At 42.1% G+C, this 19,746-nt stretch overlaps 1 protein-coding gene across 3 annotated transcripts in view; it reads right to left on the minus strand.

The window, feature by feature from the left end:
* LOC128662550 (uncharacterized) overlaps positions 1–19,746 on the minus strand; it is a 61,779-nt gene that overhangs the window by 15,737 nt on the left and 26,296 nt on the right. For all 3 annotated transcript variants that reach the window (XM_053716340.1, XM_053716338.1, XM_053716339.1), the window contains 4 exons: positions 12,980–13,069; positions 11,925–12,059; positions 1,259–1,374; positions 915–1,024 (listed from right to left, as the gene is read on the minus strand). In XM_053716340.1, coding sequence (XP_053572315.1) covers positions 915–1,024; positions 1,259–1,374; positions 11,925–12,059; positions 12,980–13,069 — 451 coding nt within the window. The remainder of the gene's footprint in view (positions 1–914; positions 1,025–1,258; positions 1,375–11,924; positions 12,060–12,979; positions 13,070–19,746) is intronic.

Raw genomic sequence — 19,746 nt, forward strand, 5'->3', positions numbered from 1 at the left:
TAAGCATAAAATATGTTTTTTTTGTTATTAAACTGTATTTATGTTTACAAAGAATAGCAATAGAATTACCTATAGAGAGTGCCCACTAGATCACAAATATTTGCTAAAGTGGTTAGGATAGTAAACAAAATATAATAACAATCCACCTCTATAATTGATAACTACTTATATCTTATAGGGATGCATCTATCTATAAACATGTTGATACTAAATATTACCCTTAAGTGCAAAGAAGAGGGCTGAGACAGCTCTAAAATAAAGCAGGCTAAGCAAATGTGATCATTTTTTATAAAATATTTAAAGTGATGGTAAATCTTAGCATTTGTAAAATGCTAAGATTTACCATTGGAACAAATAAAGGGGATGCTGAAAGTTCCTTTGTCTGAAGCGTTCACCGCACTGAGCTCCTCAGGCAGCCCACGGCAGAACGCTATTTTGTGGAGAGGTTTCCACCTCTTAGCCAATAGCCGTGTGGGCTATCAAGTTTGGTGCCAGATGGCCTGCATGGCTATTAGCTAAGAGGTGGAAACGTCACCTCACAAAAAAAAAAAACGTTCTTCCATTTGCTGCCTGAGCAGCTCACTGCGGCGAATGTTTCAAACAAATAAAGGAATTTTATACTTCATGGCTGAAAGTTCCGTTTATTTGTTCCAATGGTAAATCCTAGCATTTCCCAACAGGACATTAGCCTAAAAAATTAGTAGCGGCATATTTAACCAAGACACAAAAAAGTTGTTATTTTTATATACAAGATCTTTTATTGTTCTAACAACATATTATATACATGAAATATTTTTTTTTTAAAAGATAAAATTGGCTTAGCCCACTTTATTTCAGCGCTGTCTCAGCACTTTTCTTTGCACGTACGGGTATTCTCTAATGTTTACAAAGAATGCAGAATATAATGCACTTACTGCTCGTCCTTATACGGTGGCACCTCTTTCATCAGGATGACTTGAGGGTTTTTCTCAGGATCCATATAAAGCGGTTCCTTATTCTGGTCATGATAAAGGTATTTTGGAAGCTAAAGAATTCAGATGGAAAGAACAGTATAAAAATTTAAATTTGCCCATAAATGCCCAATCAACCAACCAGTCAGCCAATGACAGTTCCATAATCCCTGTTCCAAAGTATTATCCCGTGTCTTTTGCCCACATCCCACTGCCATCTGCTTTGGGAATTCTCATACATAGTAAAACACTGTCAGTTTCTACATCACGGTCTCATATGAGAGAGAGTTAGATGAGAGCACAATTACCGCATAGGTCTCTTGATGCCCTGTATCGTTCAGACAAGTCATATTCACCAGACAATGGGAGCTGCTTTTTTTCTGTTCACTCTCTCCCGACAGATTCTGCTCCATGTTATGTAATTCTGCAACAGACAGAAAATGGTTCCAGAACCTTATTATGGCAGCTTCTATAGAACATTCTAAAACATAAATACTGACACTGTGGCTGGAACTGGTTTAGTGTTTTAATAAAGGTCATTGGTAACTAGGAAAAAAAGATGCTTTAAGAAAACAGTTGTAGTGCGATAGGTTTTCATGGGTTATTCTATTTAAAACCTATTCCAATTGGTTAAAAAAAACCATAACTTAATTATCACAAGCGTTAAAAATGTACTTGTGGTACAAGAACACCCCCGTACCGCGCATAGAGACAGCTCAACACCGCTATTCTAACCAATCGGGTTTGCACAGTGTTTTTAGACTTTCCAAATTCTACTTAGACCTGTTGAAGCTCAGACTACAAATACATCAACAACTTTGTTTTACGTTGTTTAATAAAGTTATATAGCTCAAATTAAATACAATCATCAGAATGTTTCATTTTAATTGTAATAAGGTTTTTAGAGATTTAATTGTTAAAGGAATAGTTTAGTCAAAATGAAACTTTCATGATTCAGAGAGAGCAGCAATTTTATGCAAGTTTCTAAATTTACTCCTATTATCACATTTTTGGTATCTTTATTTGAAAAGGCAATAAAGGATGGGATCCGGCCCATTTTTGGTTCAGCACCTGGGTAGCACTTTCTGATTGGTGTCTAAATGTAGCCATTATTTAGCAAGCGCTACCAGGTGCTGACTCCTAAGCTTACATTCAAATAAAGATACCAAGAAAACTTAGAAAAATTGATAATAGGAGTAAATTAGAAAGATGCTTAGAATTTCATGCTCTTATCTGAACCAAGAAAGTTTATTTTGACTAGACTATCTGTTTAATAATAAAAATGATCAAAATTATATATAATTATTTGCACTGTTATGATTTATATTATTATGTAATAAAACGCTACATTCACTCACATTTAATATTGAGAAGGAACTTAGACAAAGTGTGGTGATCAGCAACTGCAGGAAAGGGTTAAACTTAAAAATTTAAGGAAATGGTTTAACTGCAAAAAAATAAAAGACAAACAAAAATAATACCCAAAATCTACAATAGTACTGATCAGGATGATCACAGTAATAAGTGAAAAAGGAATTACTGATCTGCCTTCCTCTCTCCCTCAGATCGCATTGAAGGAAGAGAGGAAGCAGATCCAGTGCTAACGGCTAATAATTCCACTCATTGTCTGTTACATTGTTGCAGCGACTGATCGTCACTGCTCCTGAGTGCTAATTGGATCCTGGGGAACTGCCTGCCTGAGTTGCAAGAAAACGTCCCCCAACCAGATTCAGCAATGAGGAGGCTTTGGAGGGGGAAGCAGGATGCTGGAATAGTTAGGACATCCCATGCCGCCCTAACGGCATTAAAGCCCAGAGCTGTTAGGAATGTCCTAATGGTGAGATGTGGTTAATAACATTTTGCTCTTGTATTGTTTACAATTGCAAGAAGATTTTTCTGCAAAATACTAACCTAAAGACATAGGAGAAGCAAAATACTAACCTAAAGACATATGAGGAGCAAAATACTAACCTAAAGACATAGGAGGGACAGAATACTAACCTAAAGACATAGGAGGGACAAAATACTAACCTAAAGACATAGGAGGGACAAAATACTAACCTAAAGACATAGGAGGGACAAAATACTAACCTAAAGACATAGGAGGAGCAAAATATTAACCTAAAGACATAGGAGGAGCAGAATACTAACCTAAAGACATAGGAGAAGCAAAATGCTAACCTAAAGACATAGGAGAAGCAAAATGCTAACCTAAAGACATAGGAGAAGCAAAATGCTAACCTAAAGACATAGGAGGAGCAAAATACTAACCTAAAGACATAGGAGGAGCAAAATACTAACCTAAAGACATGTGAGGAGCACAATACTAACCTAAAGACATAGGAGGAGCAAAATATAAAGAAATAGGTGGAGCAAAATACTAACCTAAAAACATAGGAGGAGCAAAATACAAAGAAATAGGTGGAGCAAAATACTAACCTAAAGACATAGGAGGAGCAAAATACTAACCTAAAGACATAGGAGAAGCAAAATGCTTACCTAAAGACATAGGAGGAGCAAAATACTAACCTAAAGACATAGGAGGAGCAAAATGCTAACCTAAAGACATAGGAGGAACAAAATACTAACCTAAAGACATAGGAGGGACAAAATACTAACCTAAAGACATAGGAGGAGCAAAATATTAACCTAAAGACATAGGAGGAGCAGAATACTAACCTAAAGACATAGGAGAAGCAAAATGCTAACCTAAAGACATAGGAGAAGCAAAATGCTAACCTAAAGACATAGGAGAAGCAAAATGCTAACCTAAAGACATAGGAGGAGCAAAATACTAACCTAAAGACATAGGAGGAACAAAATACTAACCTAAAGACATAGGAGGAACAAAATACTAACCTAAACACATAGGAGGAGCAAAATACCAAGAAATAGGAGGAGCAAAATACTAACCTAAAGACATAAGAGGAGCAAAATACTAACCTAGACATAGGAGGAGCAAAATACTAACCTAAAGACATAGGAGGAGCAAAATACAAAGAAATCTTTGGAGCAAAATACTAACCTAAAGACATAGGAGCAAAATACTAACCTAAAGACATAGGAGCAAAATACTAACCTAAAGACATAGGAAAAGCAAAATGCTAACCTAAAGACATAGGAGAAGCAAAATGCTAACCTAAAGACATTGGAGAAGCAAAATGCTAACCTAAAGACATTGGAGAAGCAAAATGCTAACCTAAAGACATAGGAGGAGTAAAATACAAAAAAATAGGTGGAGCAAAATACTAACCTAAAGACATAGGGAGAGCAAAATACAAAGAAATAGGTGGAGCAAAATACTAACCTAAAGACATAGGAGGAGCAAAATACTAACCTAAAGACATAGGAGGAACAAAATACTAACCTAAAGACATAGGAGGAACAAAATACTAACCTAAACACATAGGAGGAGCAAAATACTAACCTAAAGACATAGGAGGAGCAAAATACTAACCTAGACATAGGAGGAGCAAAATACTAACCTAAAGACATAGGAGGAGCAAAATACAAAGAAATAGGTGGAGCAAAATACTAACCTAAAGACATAGGAGGAGCAGAATACTAACCTAAAGAAATAGGAGGAACAAAATACTAACCTAAAGACATAGGAGGAACAAAATACTAACCTAAAGAAATAGGAGGAGCAAAATACTAACCTAAAAACATAGGAGGAGCAAAAACATAAATTATGCTTACCAGATAATGTCCTTTCCTTCCATAAGGGGAGAGTCCACAGCTGCATTCCTTACTTGTGGGAAATACTAAACCTGGCCACCAGGAGGAGGCAAAGACACCCCAGCCAAAGGGTTAAATACCTCCCCCACTTCCTCAAATCCCAGTCTTTCTGCAGAGGGAACAGTAGGGTAAATATCAGGGTGAAAAAGGTGCCAGAAGAATAAATTTAAATTTAGGGCCGCCCATCAGAGAACTGTGAACGGGCGGGAGCTGTGGACCCTTCCCATACAGAAGGAAAGGAAATTATCTGGTAAGCATAATTTATGGTTTCCTTCTTAGTATGGGAAGAGTGCTGCATTCCTTACTTGTGGGAAACATATACCTAAAGCTCTAGAGTGCACAAAATGATAACTGGAGGGAAAAAAAAGAGAGGTGGACCCTAATCTGAGGGCACCACAGCCTGCAAAACCTTTCTCCCGAAGGCTGCTTCAGCAGAAGCAAAAAAATCAAACTTGTAAAATTTGGAAAAAGTATTTGAGGACCAGGTAGCCGCCTTACAAATCTGATCCATAGAGGCCTCATATTTGAAGGCCCAAGAGGAAACCACTGCTCTCGTAGAATGAGCCGTAATCCTCAGAGGAGGCTTATGTCCTGCTGTCTCTATGCTAAACGGATGACACTCCTCAGCCAAAAAGATAAGGAAGTCGAAGAGGCCCTCTGACCCCTACACTTCCCGGAAAAGAGAACAAACAGAGAAAGAAGTTTGTCTAAATTCCTTTGTAGCCTGAAGATAGAACTTCAAGGCACAAACCACATCCAGAATTACATTGTAAACGTTCCTTCGACGAAGGAGAACAGCCTTATTAGCATGGAAAGCCAGATAAGGAGGGACGCATTGCAAGGCAGCAATCACAGATACTCTGCGTGCAGAAGCAATAGCCAGTAGAAAAGGAACCTACCAAGACAACAATATAATTTCTACTTCATGCATAGGCTCCAAAGGAGCCCGTTGCAAAACTTTAAGAACAAGATTTAAACTCCAAGGAGAAGCATTAGATCTAAACACAGGTCTGATCCCAGCAGAGCCTTAACAAATGACTGCACATCTGGAAGCTCAGCGAACCTCTTGTGCAGTAACACAGACAGGGCCGAAATACGTGTGGGACTTGCAGAAAAGCCCTTCTCCAGTTCATCCTGGAGAACAGAATAAGTAGGTCCTCCACACCTTATGATAGATGCGACGAGCAACCAGCTTACGAGCTTGAATGAGAGTAAAAACTAAATTTATGCTTACCTGATAAATTTATTTCTCTTGTGGTGTATCCAGTCCACGGATCATCCATTACTTGTGGGATATTCTCCTTCCCAACAGGAAGCTGCAAGAGGATCACCCACAGCAGAGCTGTCTATATAGCTCCTCCTCTAACTGCCACTCCCTGCCTCTCTCTTAAGTTATGTGTGAGAACAGCAATGGATCTTAGTTACAACCTGCTAAGATCATCAAAGACCACAGGCAGACTCTTCTTCTACTTTCTGCCTGAGGCTAAAATAGTACAACTTCGGTACCATTTGAAAATAACAAACTTTTGATTGAAGATAAACTAAATAAAAACACCACATCTCTCTAGCTACTTCCTTTCTTGTCGAGAGCTGCAAGAGAATGACTGGGAGTGGCAGTTAGAGGAGGAGCTATATAGACAGCTCTGCTGTGGGTGATTCTCTTGCAGCTTCCTGTTGGGAAGGAGAATATCCCACAAGTAATGGATGATCTGTGGACTGGATACACCTTACAAGAGAAAATAACTCTCTCAGAAAACCCTCTCTTGGCTAGGACTAAGCGTTCAATTTCCACGCAGTCAGCCTCAGAGAATCTAGAAATTAATGAACAAAAAGACCTTGGTCAGCAGATCCCTGCGACAAGGTAACTTCCACGGAGGAGATGATGACATTCCCACTAGATCCGCAAACCATATCATTTGCGGCCAAGACGGAGCAATCATTATCACTGACGCCTGCTTGATTAGAGCCACTAAACTAGGAAGAAGTGGTAACAGCCGGACAAGATAAATTAGATTGAACCTCCAAGGCACCGTTAATGCATCTTTAGCTTCGTCTCAGGATCCCCTGTACCTTGACCCAAATCTGGGTAGCTTGGTATTGAGACGTCATAAGATCTTCCTCTTGCAAATCTCTGCAAACACTCGGGATAGAGAGACCATTCCCTCAGATGAAAGGCCCTGTGCCTTCATGGCACCAAAAACAGCTCCCCATCCTGACAGACTTGCAACCGTAGTCACAATAACCCAGGATGGACTTAAGACGGACGTCCCTCGGGACATGAGATCTGGACAAAACCACCATGAGAGCGATTCTCTCGATCGGTTGTCCAGAGAAATCTGTTGAGACAGATCCGAATGATCGCCGTTCCACTGCTGCAGCATGCACAAGTGCAACAGTCTGAGGAGAAACCTGGCAAAGGAAATGATGTCCATGCTGGACACCATGAGACCAATCACCTCCATACAACGAGCCATAGATGGCCTTAAGGAGGTCTGGAGGGCTAGACATGTTGAAGCTAGCTTGCAACGTCTCTGGTCCGAAATATTCTAATGTCTATGGAGTCTATTATAGTACCCGTGAATTTTACCCTGGTACTTGATACAAGAGAACTCTCTCTAGATTTATCTTCCATCCATGGGATCGAAGAAGACAGGAGAGATTCCGAATGGTCCACTCTTCGAAAAAAAATTGGAGCCGTATCTAGACCAAACGGAAGTGCAATAAACTTGAAGTGCTGGTCCAGGAACGCAAACCTTAGGAACTGGAATTGGTCTTTGAGGATTGGTACGTGAAGGGAAAATCCTTCAGATCTATCGTGGTCATGAACTGCCCTTCTCGAACGAGGGGAAGAATGGACCCTATTGTCTCCATCTTGAACGAGGGGACATTTAAAAACTTGTTTAAGCACTTTAGGTCCAGAATCGGACGTAAAGTTCCCTTCTTCTTTGGGACCACGAAAAGGTTTGAATAGTATCCCAAACCTCTCACAGCGATAGGCACTGGGACAAAAACTCCTAAGAGGACAGATCCCGTACGTACCCCATAAAGGCTTCCCTCCTTTCTGGTCAAGAAGACAGGAGAGAGAGGAGGAACCTGCCCTTGGGTGGCTGAGACTTGAAACATATCTTGTAACCCTGAGCTATGACCTCCAGGACCAGTGGATCCTGCACATCCCTGAACCAAGCTACTGAAAAGAGCAACAGTCTGCCCCCTACACGATCCAGAAGAGGACCAGTGACCTCGCCCATTCATGCCGACTTAGACTCGGCAGGCTTCTTCCTCTGCATGGATTTATTCCAGGACTGAGACGGCTTCCAAGAGCTCTTGGTTTGCTCTGGCCTAGCGGAGGACTGCTGACATGGGCTTTATCAGAACGAAAATTGTCCCTTAGACTAGTTCATATTCTCTTGCGGTAGGAGGGTACCCTTGCCCCTGTGACCGTGGAGATAATTGAGTCCAAGCCTGGACCAAACAAAAGTATTCCCTTAAAGGGAAGGGAAAGAAGTCTAGACTTAGAAGTCATAACCTCAGACCATGACTTCAGCCAGAGCCTGACGGGCCTGAACAGAAAAAGCTGAAGCCTTAGCATTCAGGCAAATAATCTGCCTAATAGCATCACAGATAAAAGAATTAGCAACCCTCAAGGCCATAAATCATTCCTGAGTAACCCTCCACCCCGATCAAATCCTATAAGAAGTCACACCAGAAGGTAGTTTCTACAGCAACCGCGACAACAGTCGCCACCAGTTGAAACAAATATCCCGTATGTTGAAACATCCTTCTTAACAGAGTCTCCATCTTTTATCTATTGGCTTTTTAAACGAAGAGCTATCCTCAAGCGGGATAGTAGTACATTTAGCAAGGTTAAAGATAGCGCCATCACCCTTTTAGGGACGTAACCTCACAACTCCATTGAGAGTCCCGGAAACAATTTCTTAAAGGGAGAAGAGGGGAAAAAGGAATCCAATCCTGTCCCATTCATTCTTAATAATGTTCACCATATAACAGGAGCAGGGAAGGATAAGGTACCACCCTGTCCTCAAACTCTATCCAATTTAGGAATCAAAGGTCAGGCAATTTGGCCTCTGGAACCTCTGAATTCGCCAAATACTTCCCTTAGAAGAAAGCGCAAATTCCTAAAACTAAAGTCTGGTTCCTCCGCAGCCGGAGGTTTAGAGGCAGCAGACTCCAACCCAGAATGTTCATACTCTGAAGTCTCAGAACTTCACCCTCAGATAACCCTATCTGTTAAATCCAATAAATTATCTGATGTACTCTGGGAAGGAGTGCAATATGTAACCTTTCGCTTGTGCTTAGCAGGGCGAGGTAAAGCATTAAAGGCCGCAGACACCGCCGTCTGAACTGCGCAGTAATGTCTGGTAAACAAAAGGCCCCCTCCCTACAGGAAACTGCATGTGTAGAGGGATAAGAATGTAGGGTACACACCTCACTGGACGACAACTCCTCAGAGGTGGATGGCTCGGTAGTATCAAACATGTTTGATATCACATTATCAAGGCATATGGTACATAATTGAGAGGGTGGATCTATGGCCTACTCACAATATAAAACAGGAATAACTCCTTAGGAATAGAGGGAGTACCCTCTAAAGTAACAGAATCCTCCATCGCTAGTGCAATAACCGGAGAACAATAGAAATAAAACAATCTTATTTTATTAAAAAAAATGGCACCTTTATACCCCAATGGCTGGGGCACTCACCACCTCCTATGACCCAGAAAGTACAGAGATTTAGGACTCCTCTCTGATAGACACACGGTCAGGAAAGAGGGAATGAATCACATGGTGCACAATGCAGGACCAACCCTGCTATGAGAAAAAGCACGCCAAGCGTGTAAGCTGCACAGCTCTCAAAGTGAAAGTGAAACTTGTACAGGGAGTGCAGAATTATTAGGCAAATGAGTATTTTGACCACATCATCCTCTTTATTCATGTTGTCTTACTCCAAGCTGTATAGGCTCGAATGCCTACTACCAATTAAGTATATTAGGTGATGTGCATCTCTGTAATGAGAAGTGGTGTGGTCTAATGACATCAACACCCTATATCAGGTGTGCATAATTATTAGGCAACTTCCTTTCCTTTGGCAAAATGGGTCAAAAGAAGGACTTGACAGGCTCAGAAAAGTCAAAAATAGTGAGATATCTTGCAGAGGGATGCAGCACTCTTAAAACTGCAAAGCTTCTGAAGCGTGATCATCGAACAATCAAGCGTTTCATTCAAAATAGTCAACAGGGTCGCAAGAAGCGTGTGGAAAAACCAAGGCGCAAAATAACTGCCCATGAACTGAGAAAAGTCAAGCGTGCAGCTGCCAAGATGCCACTTGCCACCAGTTTGGCCATATTTCAGAGCTGCAACATCACTGGAGTGCCCAAAAGCACAAGGTGTGCAATACTCAGAGACATGGCCAAGGTAAGAAAGGCTGAAAGACGACCACTGAACAAGACACACAAGCTGAAACGTCAAGACTGGGCCAAGAAATATCTCAAGACTGATTTTTCTAAGGTTTTATGGACTGATGAAATGAGAGTGAATCTTGATGGGCCAGATGGATGGGCCCGTGGCTGGATTGGTAAAGGGCAGAGAGCTCCAGTCCGACTCAGACGCCAGCAAGGTGGAGGTGGAGTACTGGTTTGGGCTGGTATCATCAAAGATGAGCTTGTGGGGCCTTTTCAGGTTGAGGATGGAGTCAAGCTCAACTCCCAGTCCTACTGCCAGTTTCTGGAAGACACCTTCTTCAAGCAGTGGTACAGGAAGAAGTCTGCATCCTTCAAGAAAAACATGATTTTCATGCAGGACAATGCTCCATCACACGCGTCCAAGTACTCCACAGCGTGGCTGGCAAGAAAGGGTATAAAAGAAGAAAATCTAATGACATGGCCTCCTTGTTCACCTGATCTGAACCCCATTGAGAACCTGTGGTCCATCATCAAATGTGAGATTTACAAGGAGGGAAAACAGTACACCTCTCTGAACAGTGTCTGGGAGGCTGTGGTTGCTGCTGCACGCAATGTTGATGGTGAACAGATCAAAACACTGACAGAATCCATGGATGGCAGGCTTTTGAGTGTCCTTGCAAAGAAAGGTGGCTATATTGGTCACTGATTTGTTTTTGTTTTGTTTTTGAATGTCAGAAATGTATATTTGTGAATGTTGAGATGTTATATTGGTTTCACTGGTAAAAATAAATAATTGAAATGGGTATATATTAGTTTTTTGTTAAGTTGCCTAATAATTATGCACAGTAATAGTCACCTGCACACACAGATATCCCCCTAAAATTGCTATAACTAAAAACAAACTAAAAACTACTTCCAAAACTATTCAGCTTTGATATTAATGAGTTTTTTGGGTTCATTGAGAACATGGTTGTTGTTCGATAATAAAATTAATCCTCAAAAATACAACTTGCCTAATAATTCTGCACTCCCTGTATATTCCATAACATCTCACACATAAAGTCAGCATAAAATCAAATAAACATAAGATTATTCCCCACTGTTCAATAATCCCTCTCAGGAGATATTAACCTTTGATTCTATACAGATAAAAAGAGTCACACTGTGATCCTGTCTTCTTGCGTTATTATACATGTATAAAAAAATGAAACTATCTTACCAGAATCTATGCCGTGGAACAGTAACACGGTCCTTCAAGTTTGACAGATAGTAGAGTTGCTTCTGACATGGACTTGAGTTAAGAAAGCAGGCAGTGAAACTCGTCAATGCTAATTGCTTATCGAGTTAATATGAGTCGGGATGGTTTCGCAGAAAAACTCTCCCTGCATCTCCGGACTCTAACTTTCATCCATGCTCTGACAGGCTGACAGGACTACTTAAAACTCCAGTCCCATCTCGAAGAGTACTACCCTGCATAAGAGACTACTCTGAAATCTTCTAACACTTCTCTGCCAACCTCCTGTGACAAAAGGCAAAGAATGACTGAGGTTATGAGAAAGTGGGGGAGGTATTTAAGCCTTTGGCTGGGGTGTCTTTGCCTCCTCCTGGTGGCCAGGTTCAGTATTTCCCACAAGTAAGGAATGCAGCTGTGGACTCTTCCCATATTAAGAAGGAAATTCTAACCTAAAGACATAGGAAGAACAAAATAAATAATCTGTGTGTTTATAAAATCGTGATGAAGACAGCAGAGAGTTTAGCGCACAGCCCCATGTGCTTTTCATATGTAAGTGATGTTTCACTTGCTGCAGATACCTACCTGAGCTATGTCTGTTCCCGGCTGCTGTGGGTAACTGAGTGATATCAGGGGGGACACTATCATACACGCGGCTATCATACACCTGCAGGCACGTCGTTTGTGATTCGTCAGTGCGCTGATCCTGGGAGGCGGTCTCTGTAAATCAGTCAGGCAGAAAGGATTTAAAAAGTGATTGGTTTGGTCTGTTTCCCCCATGAATCCTATTACTGCTTCTCACACAGAAACTTCATCCCGTCCAGTCCCTTTTGAGTATTGCATTATACAGAGCCATTCTAAATGTGGGCTTAAAGGGACAGTACACCGTAAAATAGTTTTCCCCTTAAAGGGACAGTAAAGTCATAGGATGATTTAGACAGAACATACAATTTCCAATTTACCTTTATTATTGACTTTGCTTCCTTCTCTTGTTATCCTTTGCTGAAAGGTTTATCTGGGTAAGTTCAGGAGCAGCAAAGAACCTAGGTTCTAGCTGCTGATTGGTGGCTGCATTTATATACCGATTGTCATTGGCTCACCCATGTCAGCAGTTAGAAACCAGTCGTGCATTGCTGCTCCTTCAACAAATGATACCAAGAGAATGAAGCAAATTAGATAATAGAAGTAAACTGAAAATTTGTTTAAAATTGTTCTGCCTAATTCATAAAATAAATTGTATTGGTTTCATGTCCCTTTAATGTATCTGAAATGATTTGCATTTGTATGTTTATTTGTGTATATGAAATAGCTGGTTTGTGCTTTGAAACCACAACCTATTACAATGTGTTGAGCTTGCAGGTAAAATCATCTCATTATCACTTTCTGTACACACACCGGATTCCTTATCTTATATTTGTTTGTAAACTAAAGACCAATACTTATGATGATGAAACGCTCGCAGTCATGGAGAGAAATCTCACTAAATCATTGGGGGCTTGTTTTGAGCATTATTTGGCATAGTGCAGAATTATGTAACATTATTTGTTATGTTTGCTGTGGTAGTGGTTTCATGCAACCCTGTGTGCCGGAGGCAGCAGGAGAGGCTATACAGACAACAAAACATGCTGGTAACTCCTCACCTTTACCCTGATCTGTAAGGTTTGCCGCATACGTGGATCCCTTTGTACGTTTCCTGGGTGCAGCTTTATCTCGGATTCTTGGCAACTTTGCTGTAAAAAAAACAAATTGTAATAATATGTTGGTTTATTGACTTGGGGCTAATTTCATCTACAGATGCCCCCTGGTTAATAAAGACTGTTCTAGTTTTATCAGAATGCTTAGACAGTGGAGGTTTGGGAGTAGGGCATATGTACCCTACATATTATCCCAACTAAATGATCAGAAAAACAACATTTATGCTTACCAGATAAATTCCTTTCTTTCCTGGCAGCGAGAGTCCACAACTTTATTCCTTACTGTTGGGAAATACATTACCTGGCCACCAGGAGGAGGCAAAGACACTCCAGCTAAAGGCTTAAATATCCCTCCCACTTCCCCTATTCCCCCAGTCATTCGGCCGAGGGAGCGAGGAAAGGTAGGAGAAACATCAGGGTATAAAAGGTGCCAGAAGAAATTAAAAGGGAAGCCACCCAAATAAAAATTCACACGGGCGAGATCATGGACTCTCCCTGCCAGGAAAGAAAGGAATTTATCTGGTAAGCATACATTTTGTTTTCTAACAAAGGCAGGGAGAGTCTACAACTTCATTCCTTACTGTTGGGAAACAATACCCAAGCTCCAGAGGATGTAAGGAGGACCAGGTAGCCGCCTTACAAATCTGATCCATAAAGGCCTCGTTCTTAAAAGCCCAGGAAGAGGCAACTGCCCTAGTGGATGGCCTCTCACCACCTAAAAATAAACATGGCTAAGACCGAACTACTTCTAATTCCCCTCTCTAACTCTACTCCAGTTTCTATTTTTTTCTATCACTGTTGACGGCACCACTATCTCCCCATCACCCCAAGTCCGCTGCCTCGGAGTCACGCTTGACTCAAATCTGTCCGTCATTCCCCACATCCAACTGCTCTCTTCATCCTGCCGCAACCACCTACGCAATATCTCCAAAAACTGTCCGTTTCGGAGTGCTGAAACTACTAAACAACTAATCCACTCCCTGGTAATTTCCCGACTTGACTACTGTAACAACTTACTAACTGGCCTCCCTCTCTCCCGCCTCTCTCCCCTCCAATCCATCCTAAATGCATCTGCCAGACTAATCCACCTCTCTCGATGCTCTGTTTCTGCTGCACCTCTCTGCGAGTCCCTTCACTGGCTCCCCATTCACAACAGAGTTAAATTCAAAATTCTCACCCTGACCTACAAAGCCCTCACCAATGCTGCCCCACCCTACCTGTCCTCACTCATCAACAAATATACTCCAGCCCGCCCCTAAGATCCTACAATGACCTCCTTCTTGCGTCCTCTACTATCACCTCCTCTCATGCTAGACTATAGGATTTCTCTCGTGCGGCACCAACCCTTTGGAACGCAATTCCTCGAGCTGTCAGGCTTACCCCTAACCTCTCCTCCTTTAAACGTTCCCTAAAGACCTTTCTGTTCAGGGAAGCTTATCACCCGACTTATTAACAAACTAACTTCACTTAACTAACAGTTGCCCTCTATCTCCTCACTAATATCATTCTCACCTCTGCAGTCCCCACCTCCTGTTTCCCATCCTCCTACCCATCTAGATTGTAAGTTCCCACGGGAATAGGGCCCTCAATCCCCCCTATATTTGTCTGTAAAATGTTGTCTTTTATCGTATTGTTTCTCCATTACCCATGGGCAGCACTGCGGAATATGTTGGCGCTTTATAAATAAAGAATAATAATAATAATGAGCTGTTATCCTCTCAGGAGGCTGCTGACCTGCTATCTCATAAGCTAAGTGGATGATACTCCTCAACCAAAAAGAAAAGGACGTCGCAGTGGCCTTCTGGCCCTTGCGCCTACCCGCATGAAAAACAAACAAGGATGAAGATTGTCTGAACTCCTTAGTAGTCTGAAGGTAAAACTTCAAGGCACGAACAACATCCAAATTGTGGAGCAACCGTTCCTTTGTAGAAGAAGGATTTGGACAAAGGGAAGGAACCACAATCTCCTGATTGATGTTGCGATCAGACACAACCTTAGAAAGGACACCTAACTGTGTAAGTAACACCGCCTTGTCGGAGTGAAACACAAGGTAGGGGGAAATCACACTGTAAAGCAGAAATCTCAGAGACTCTGCGAGCTGAGGCAATAGCCAACAGAAACAAAACTTTCCAGGATAATAACTTAACCCCTTAATGACCACAATGTACCCTGTATGTCACTGGTCGTTAAGGGTTTTTTCAGGACATAATAGCACAAGTCTAGCAAGAACACGCTATTAATTCCCTCCAGCAGGCTTAGTGGAATAGAGCAGTCTCAACGCTGGTGGCAAGACCGTGCTATAAAACAATCAAGTCCCAAAAAAAGGCCAGTGACATACAGGGTACGTCGCTGGTCCTTAAGGGGTTAATATCAACAGAATGAATGATCTCAAATGGAGCCTGCTGCAAAACTGGAAGATTAAGATTGAGGCTTCAAGGTGGAGCAAAAGGTTTAAATACAGGTCTGATTCTAGTCGGAACCTTAAAGGGACAGTCTAGTCAAAATTAAACTTTCATGATTCAGATAGGGCATGTGATTTTAACCTCTTAAGGACATATGACGGAATTTTTCCATCATAAAACAATTGAGCAAACTGAAAGCTGTGTCCTTAAAGGGTTAAACAGCTTTCCAGTTGACTTTTATCATTAAATTTGCTTTGTTCCCTTGGTGGTATTTTTGAAAAGCTAAACCTAGGTAGGCTCAAACTGATTTCTAAACCGTTAAAAACGGCCTCCTAGCTCAGAGCATTTTGAAAGTTTTTCACAGTTAGAAAGTACTAGTTCAAGTGTGTCATATAGATAACATTGTACCCACTCCCGTGGAGTTATTTAGGAGTCTGCACTGATTGGCTAAACTGTATGTCTGTCAAAAGCACTGGGATAAGGGGGCAGTCTGCAGAGGTTAAAATACAATGTAATCACAGAGGTAAAACATATAATAATATAACTGCTGGGTATGCAAAACTGGGGGATTGGGTAATAAAGGGATTATCTATCTTTTTAAACAATACAAAATCTGGTGTAGACTGTCCCTTTAACAAAGGATTGCACATCCGGAAAGTCAGCTAATCTCTTGTGCAACAAAATAGATAAGGCTGAGATCTGGCCCTTCAGAGAGCTGGCAGATAGGCCCTTCTCTAAACCCTCTTGGAGAAAAGATAAATTTCTAGCAACCTTCACTGTGTGCCATGGAAAACTGCATTCCTCACACCAGTGTAGATTAGTCCTTCACACCTTATGGTAGATGCGTTGAGTAACTGGGTTACGAGCCTAAATCTAAAATGTCTATGACACTATTGGAGAATCCTCTCTTAGACAGGACTAAACGTTCAATTTCCATGCAGTCAACCTCAGAGAATCTAGGAAGGGACCCTGATTTAGAAGGAGGACACAATGACAGTCTCACCAGATATGCAAACAGGTCCTTTGAGGCCAGGATGGAGCTGTTAGAATTACTGCGGCTTGCTCTTGTTTGATGCAGGCCACTACACAAGGGAGCAGAGCCAATGGCATAAATAGATATGAGACTGAACCTCCATGGAACCCCCAATGCATCTATTAACTCTGCTTGAGGATCCCTCGATCTCGACCTGTACCTGTGTAGCTTGGCATTTAGACGAGAGGCCATGAGGTCGATCTCTGGCATTCCCCACCTGAGACAAATCTATGCAAACATCTCGGGTGGAGAGACCATTTTGCCGGATGAAAGGATTGTCTGCTGAGGAAATCCGCTTCCCAGTTGTCCACCCCCGGAATGCGGATGGCTGACAGAAGACAGTTGTGAGCTTCTGCCCATTGTAAGATTAAGGAAACCTCCATCGCCAGGGAACTCCTTGTTCCTCCCTGATGGTTGATGTAAGCGACTGAGGTTATATTGTCTGATATAAATCTGATATACCGTGTCAATCCCAGTTGAGGCCATGGGGCCAAATTATCAAAGGTCTTGCGGACCTGATCCGACAGTGTGGATCAGGTCAGCAAGACCTCGCTGAATGTGGAGAGCAATACGCTCTCCGTATTCAGCATTGCACCAGCAGCTCACAAGAGAATGATCGCTGTTCCATTGTCTCAGCATACATAGTTGTCGAGGTCTGAGAGTAAACGGGCAAAGGGAATAATGTCTATACAGGACACCATAAGCCCAATCACATCCATGCACTGGACCACTGGTCTTGGAGTGACCTGGAGGGATAGAAAACTCAACATGAGTTTTGAGCGTCTTTGATCCGTTAGAAAAATCCTCATTTGAACTAAATCTATGACAGTACCAAGAAAAACCACCCTGGTACTGGGAACCAGAGAACTCTTTTCCAGGTTTATTTATGTGACCGAAGAAGATTCAGAAGAATTTCCGAGTGTTCCTCTGCCAAAGGAAAAGATGGAGCCTGTACCAAGATATCGTCCAGGTAAGGGGCTACCGCAATACCTTGAGCTCTGGCTACAGCTAGAAAAGCGCCCAGAACCATTGTAAATATCCTGGAAGCAGTAGCTAAGCCAAACAGCAGAGCTAGGAACTGCAAATGTTGATCCCGAAATGCAAATCTCAGGAACTGGAAGTGATCTTGATGAATCAGGACGTGCAGGTATGCGTCCTTCAAATCTATCGTAGTCATGAATTGTCCCTCCTGTATTAGAGGGAGAATCGATCTTATGGTCTCCATCTTGAAGGAAGGGACCCTGAGGAATTTGTTGAGACACTTTATGTCTAAAATTGGTCTGAAAGTTCCCTTCTTCTTGGGAACCACAAAAAGGTTGGAATAGAACGCTAGGCCTCTTTCTGAGACAGGCACCAGGACTATTACTCCCAAGGAAGATAGATCCCAGACACAATTTAAAAAGGCTGTTCTCTTCTCCGGTATTGAAGATATCCTGGAGAAGAGGAACCTGCCCTTGGGAGGATGAGACTTGAATCCTACTCTGTATTCTTGAGATACAACATCTAACACCCAAGGGTCCTGCACGTCCTGAAACCAGGCATTTGAGAAAAAGACAGTCTGCCCCCTACTCAATCCGATCCCAGATAAGGGGCCGCCCCTAACATGATTTCTTATCTGCGGGCTTCTTAGTCTGCTTGGACTTGTTCCAAGACTGAGTAGTTTTCCAAGTGCCCTTGGGCTGCTCAGACTTGGAAGAAGATTGATTTCTTTTGGGGTTTGTCAGACTGAAAATTGGAGGACTAACGTCCCTTAGATCTGTTCTTCTTGTCTTGGGGAAGGAAGGCACCCTTCCCCCCAGTAACAGTAGAAATGATGGAGTCCAATCCTGGACCAAATAAAATCTTCCTCTTAAATGGGAGAGAAAGGAGTCTGGACTTAGAGGTCATATCCGTTGACCAAGACTTCAACCAGAGGGCCCTGCAAGCTAGGACCGCAAATTCTGAGGGCTTGGCATTCAGGCAAATAATCTGCATGTTTGCATCACAGATAAAGGAATTGGCCATTCTCAGAGCCTTAATCCTATACTGAATCTTGTCGAGAGGGGATTCTACCTCAATAAATTCTGATAGAGAGTCGCACCAATAGGTGGCTGCCCCTGCAAGTTTGGCGGCCGCTGCTGCAGGTTGGAAAAGACATCCCATAGGTTGGAACATTCTTCTTAGATAGATCTTCAATTTGTTGTCCATAGGTTCCCTGAAAGAGGAGCTATCCTCTAGGGGAATAGTAGTGCGCTTGGCAAGCGTAGAGATGGCTCCATTCAACTTAGGAATGGAGCTCAACAGTTTCAGCTGAGCTTCAGGGACTGGAAATAACTTCTTAAAATGTAGAGGAAGGAGTGAAAGGAGTTTCAATCCTCTCCCATTCGTTAGAAATAATGTTAGCCATGCGAACAGGAAACGGAAAGGTGCTTTCTTGTCCTCATAGACCCCATCTAGTTTAGGAATCTTGGGTTCCTCTGGAAGCTTAGCTTCAGGAACCTCTAGGGTAAATAAAACCTTTAAAAGGAAACGCAGATGTTCCATTTTAATCCTGAAAGAGGGTTCCTCAGAAGGAGTCTGATTGGATTCTGTAATCTCTGACTCCGATAACTCACCCTCTGACGCTACTGAGGTTGCCTCATCCTCAGAGAGTTGAGACATACTAGTTAAGTCAGATTGAAGATTAGATACAACTAAGTCATTAGAGGCATGTTTGACCTTTCTCTTACGTTTCCCAAAGATAGGTAAGGCACTAAAGGCTGCGGACACAGCAGACTGTAACTGCATAGTAAAATCCGCTGGAAAAAAAAATTGCCCTCCAGCAGAAGGAGTAGGCATGCCACAGGGGACTGCATGTGAGGCCAGATTTGATACAGGATGAGGGGTTAGAGTAGACATCTCCTGGAACACAGAATCCTGAGAGGTTGATGGCTCAGAGGGGTTAAACTTGCTAGAAGGGATATTAGCTCCCCTTCTGGAATTTAAAACCTCCGATAGGCAATATGAACAGAGTTGGGCAGGAGGGCAGATCACAGTATAGGCAGGCATTGGAAATAGGTACAGATGGTGTGAAAACCTCTAAGAGGTTAACCGTAGTGTCCTCTATAGATGGAGAAAAAAAAAACACACAAACAGTAATAAAAAAAAAAACAGGCACCTCTATCCCACGCCAATAGCTGGAGCACTCACCACCTCCTGGATACCCAGTAACACTCCTTGTAGCTATCAAAGGATTCTAGGCAAGAGAAACTGCTATCCTCAGAACATAACAGGAGCAATGGTATCGCAATAACGGAGCC

This window comes from Bombina bombina, chromosome 6 (genome assembly GCF_027579735.1).
Source record: "Bombina bombina isolate aBomBom1 chromosome 6, aBomBom1.pri, whole genome shotgun sequence".
Classification (NCBI taxonomy): domain Eukaryota; kingdom Metazoa; phylum Chordata; class Amphibia; order Anura; family Bombinatoridae; genus Bombina; species Bombina bombina.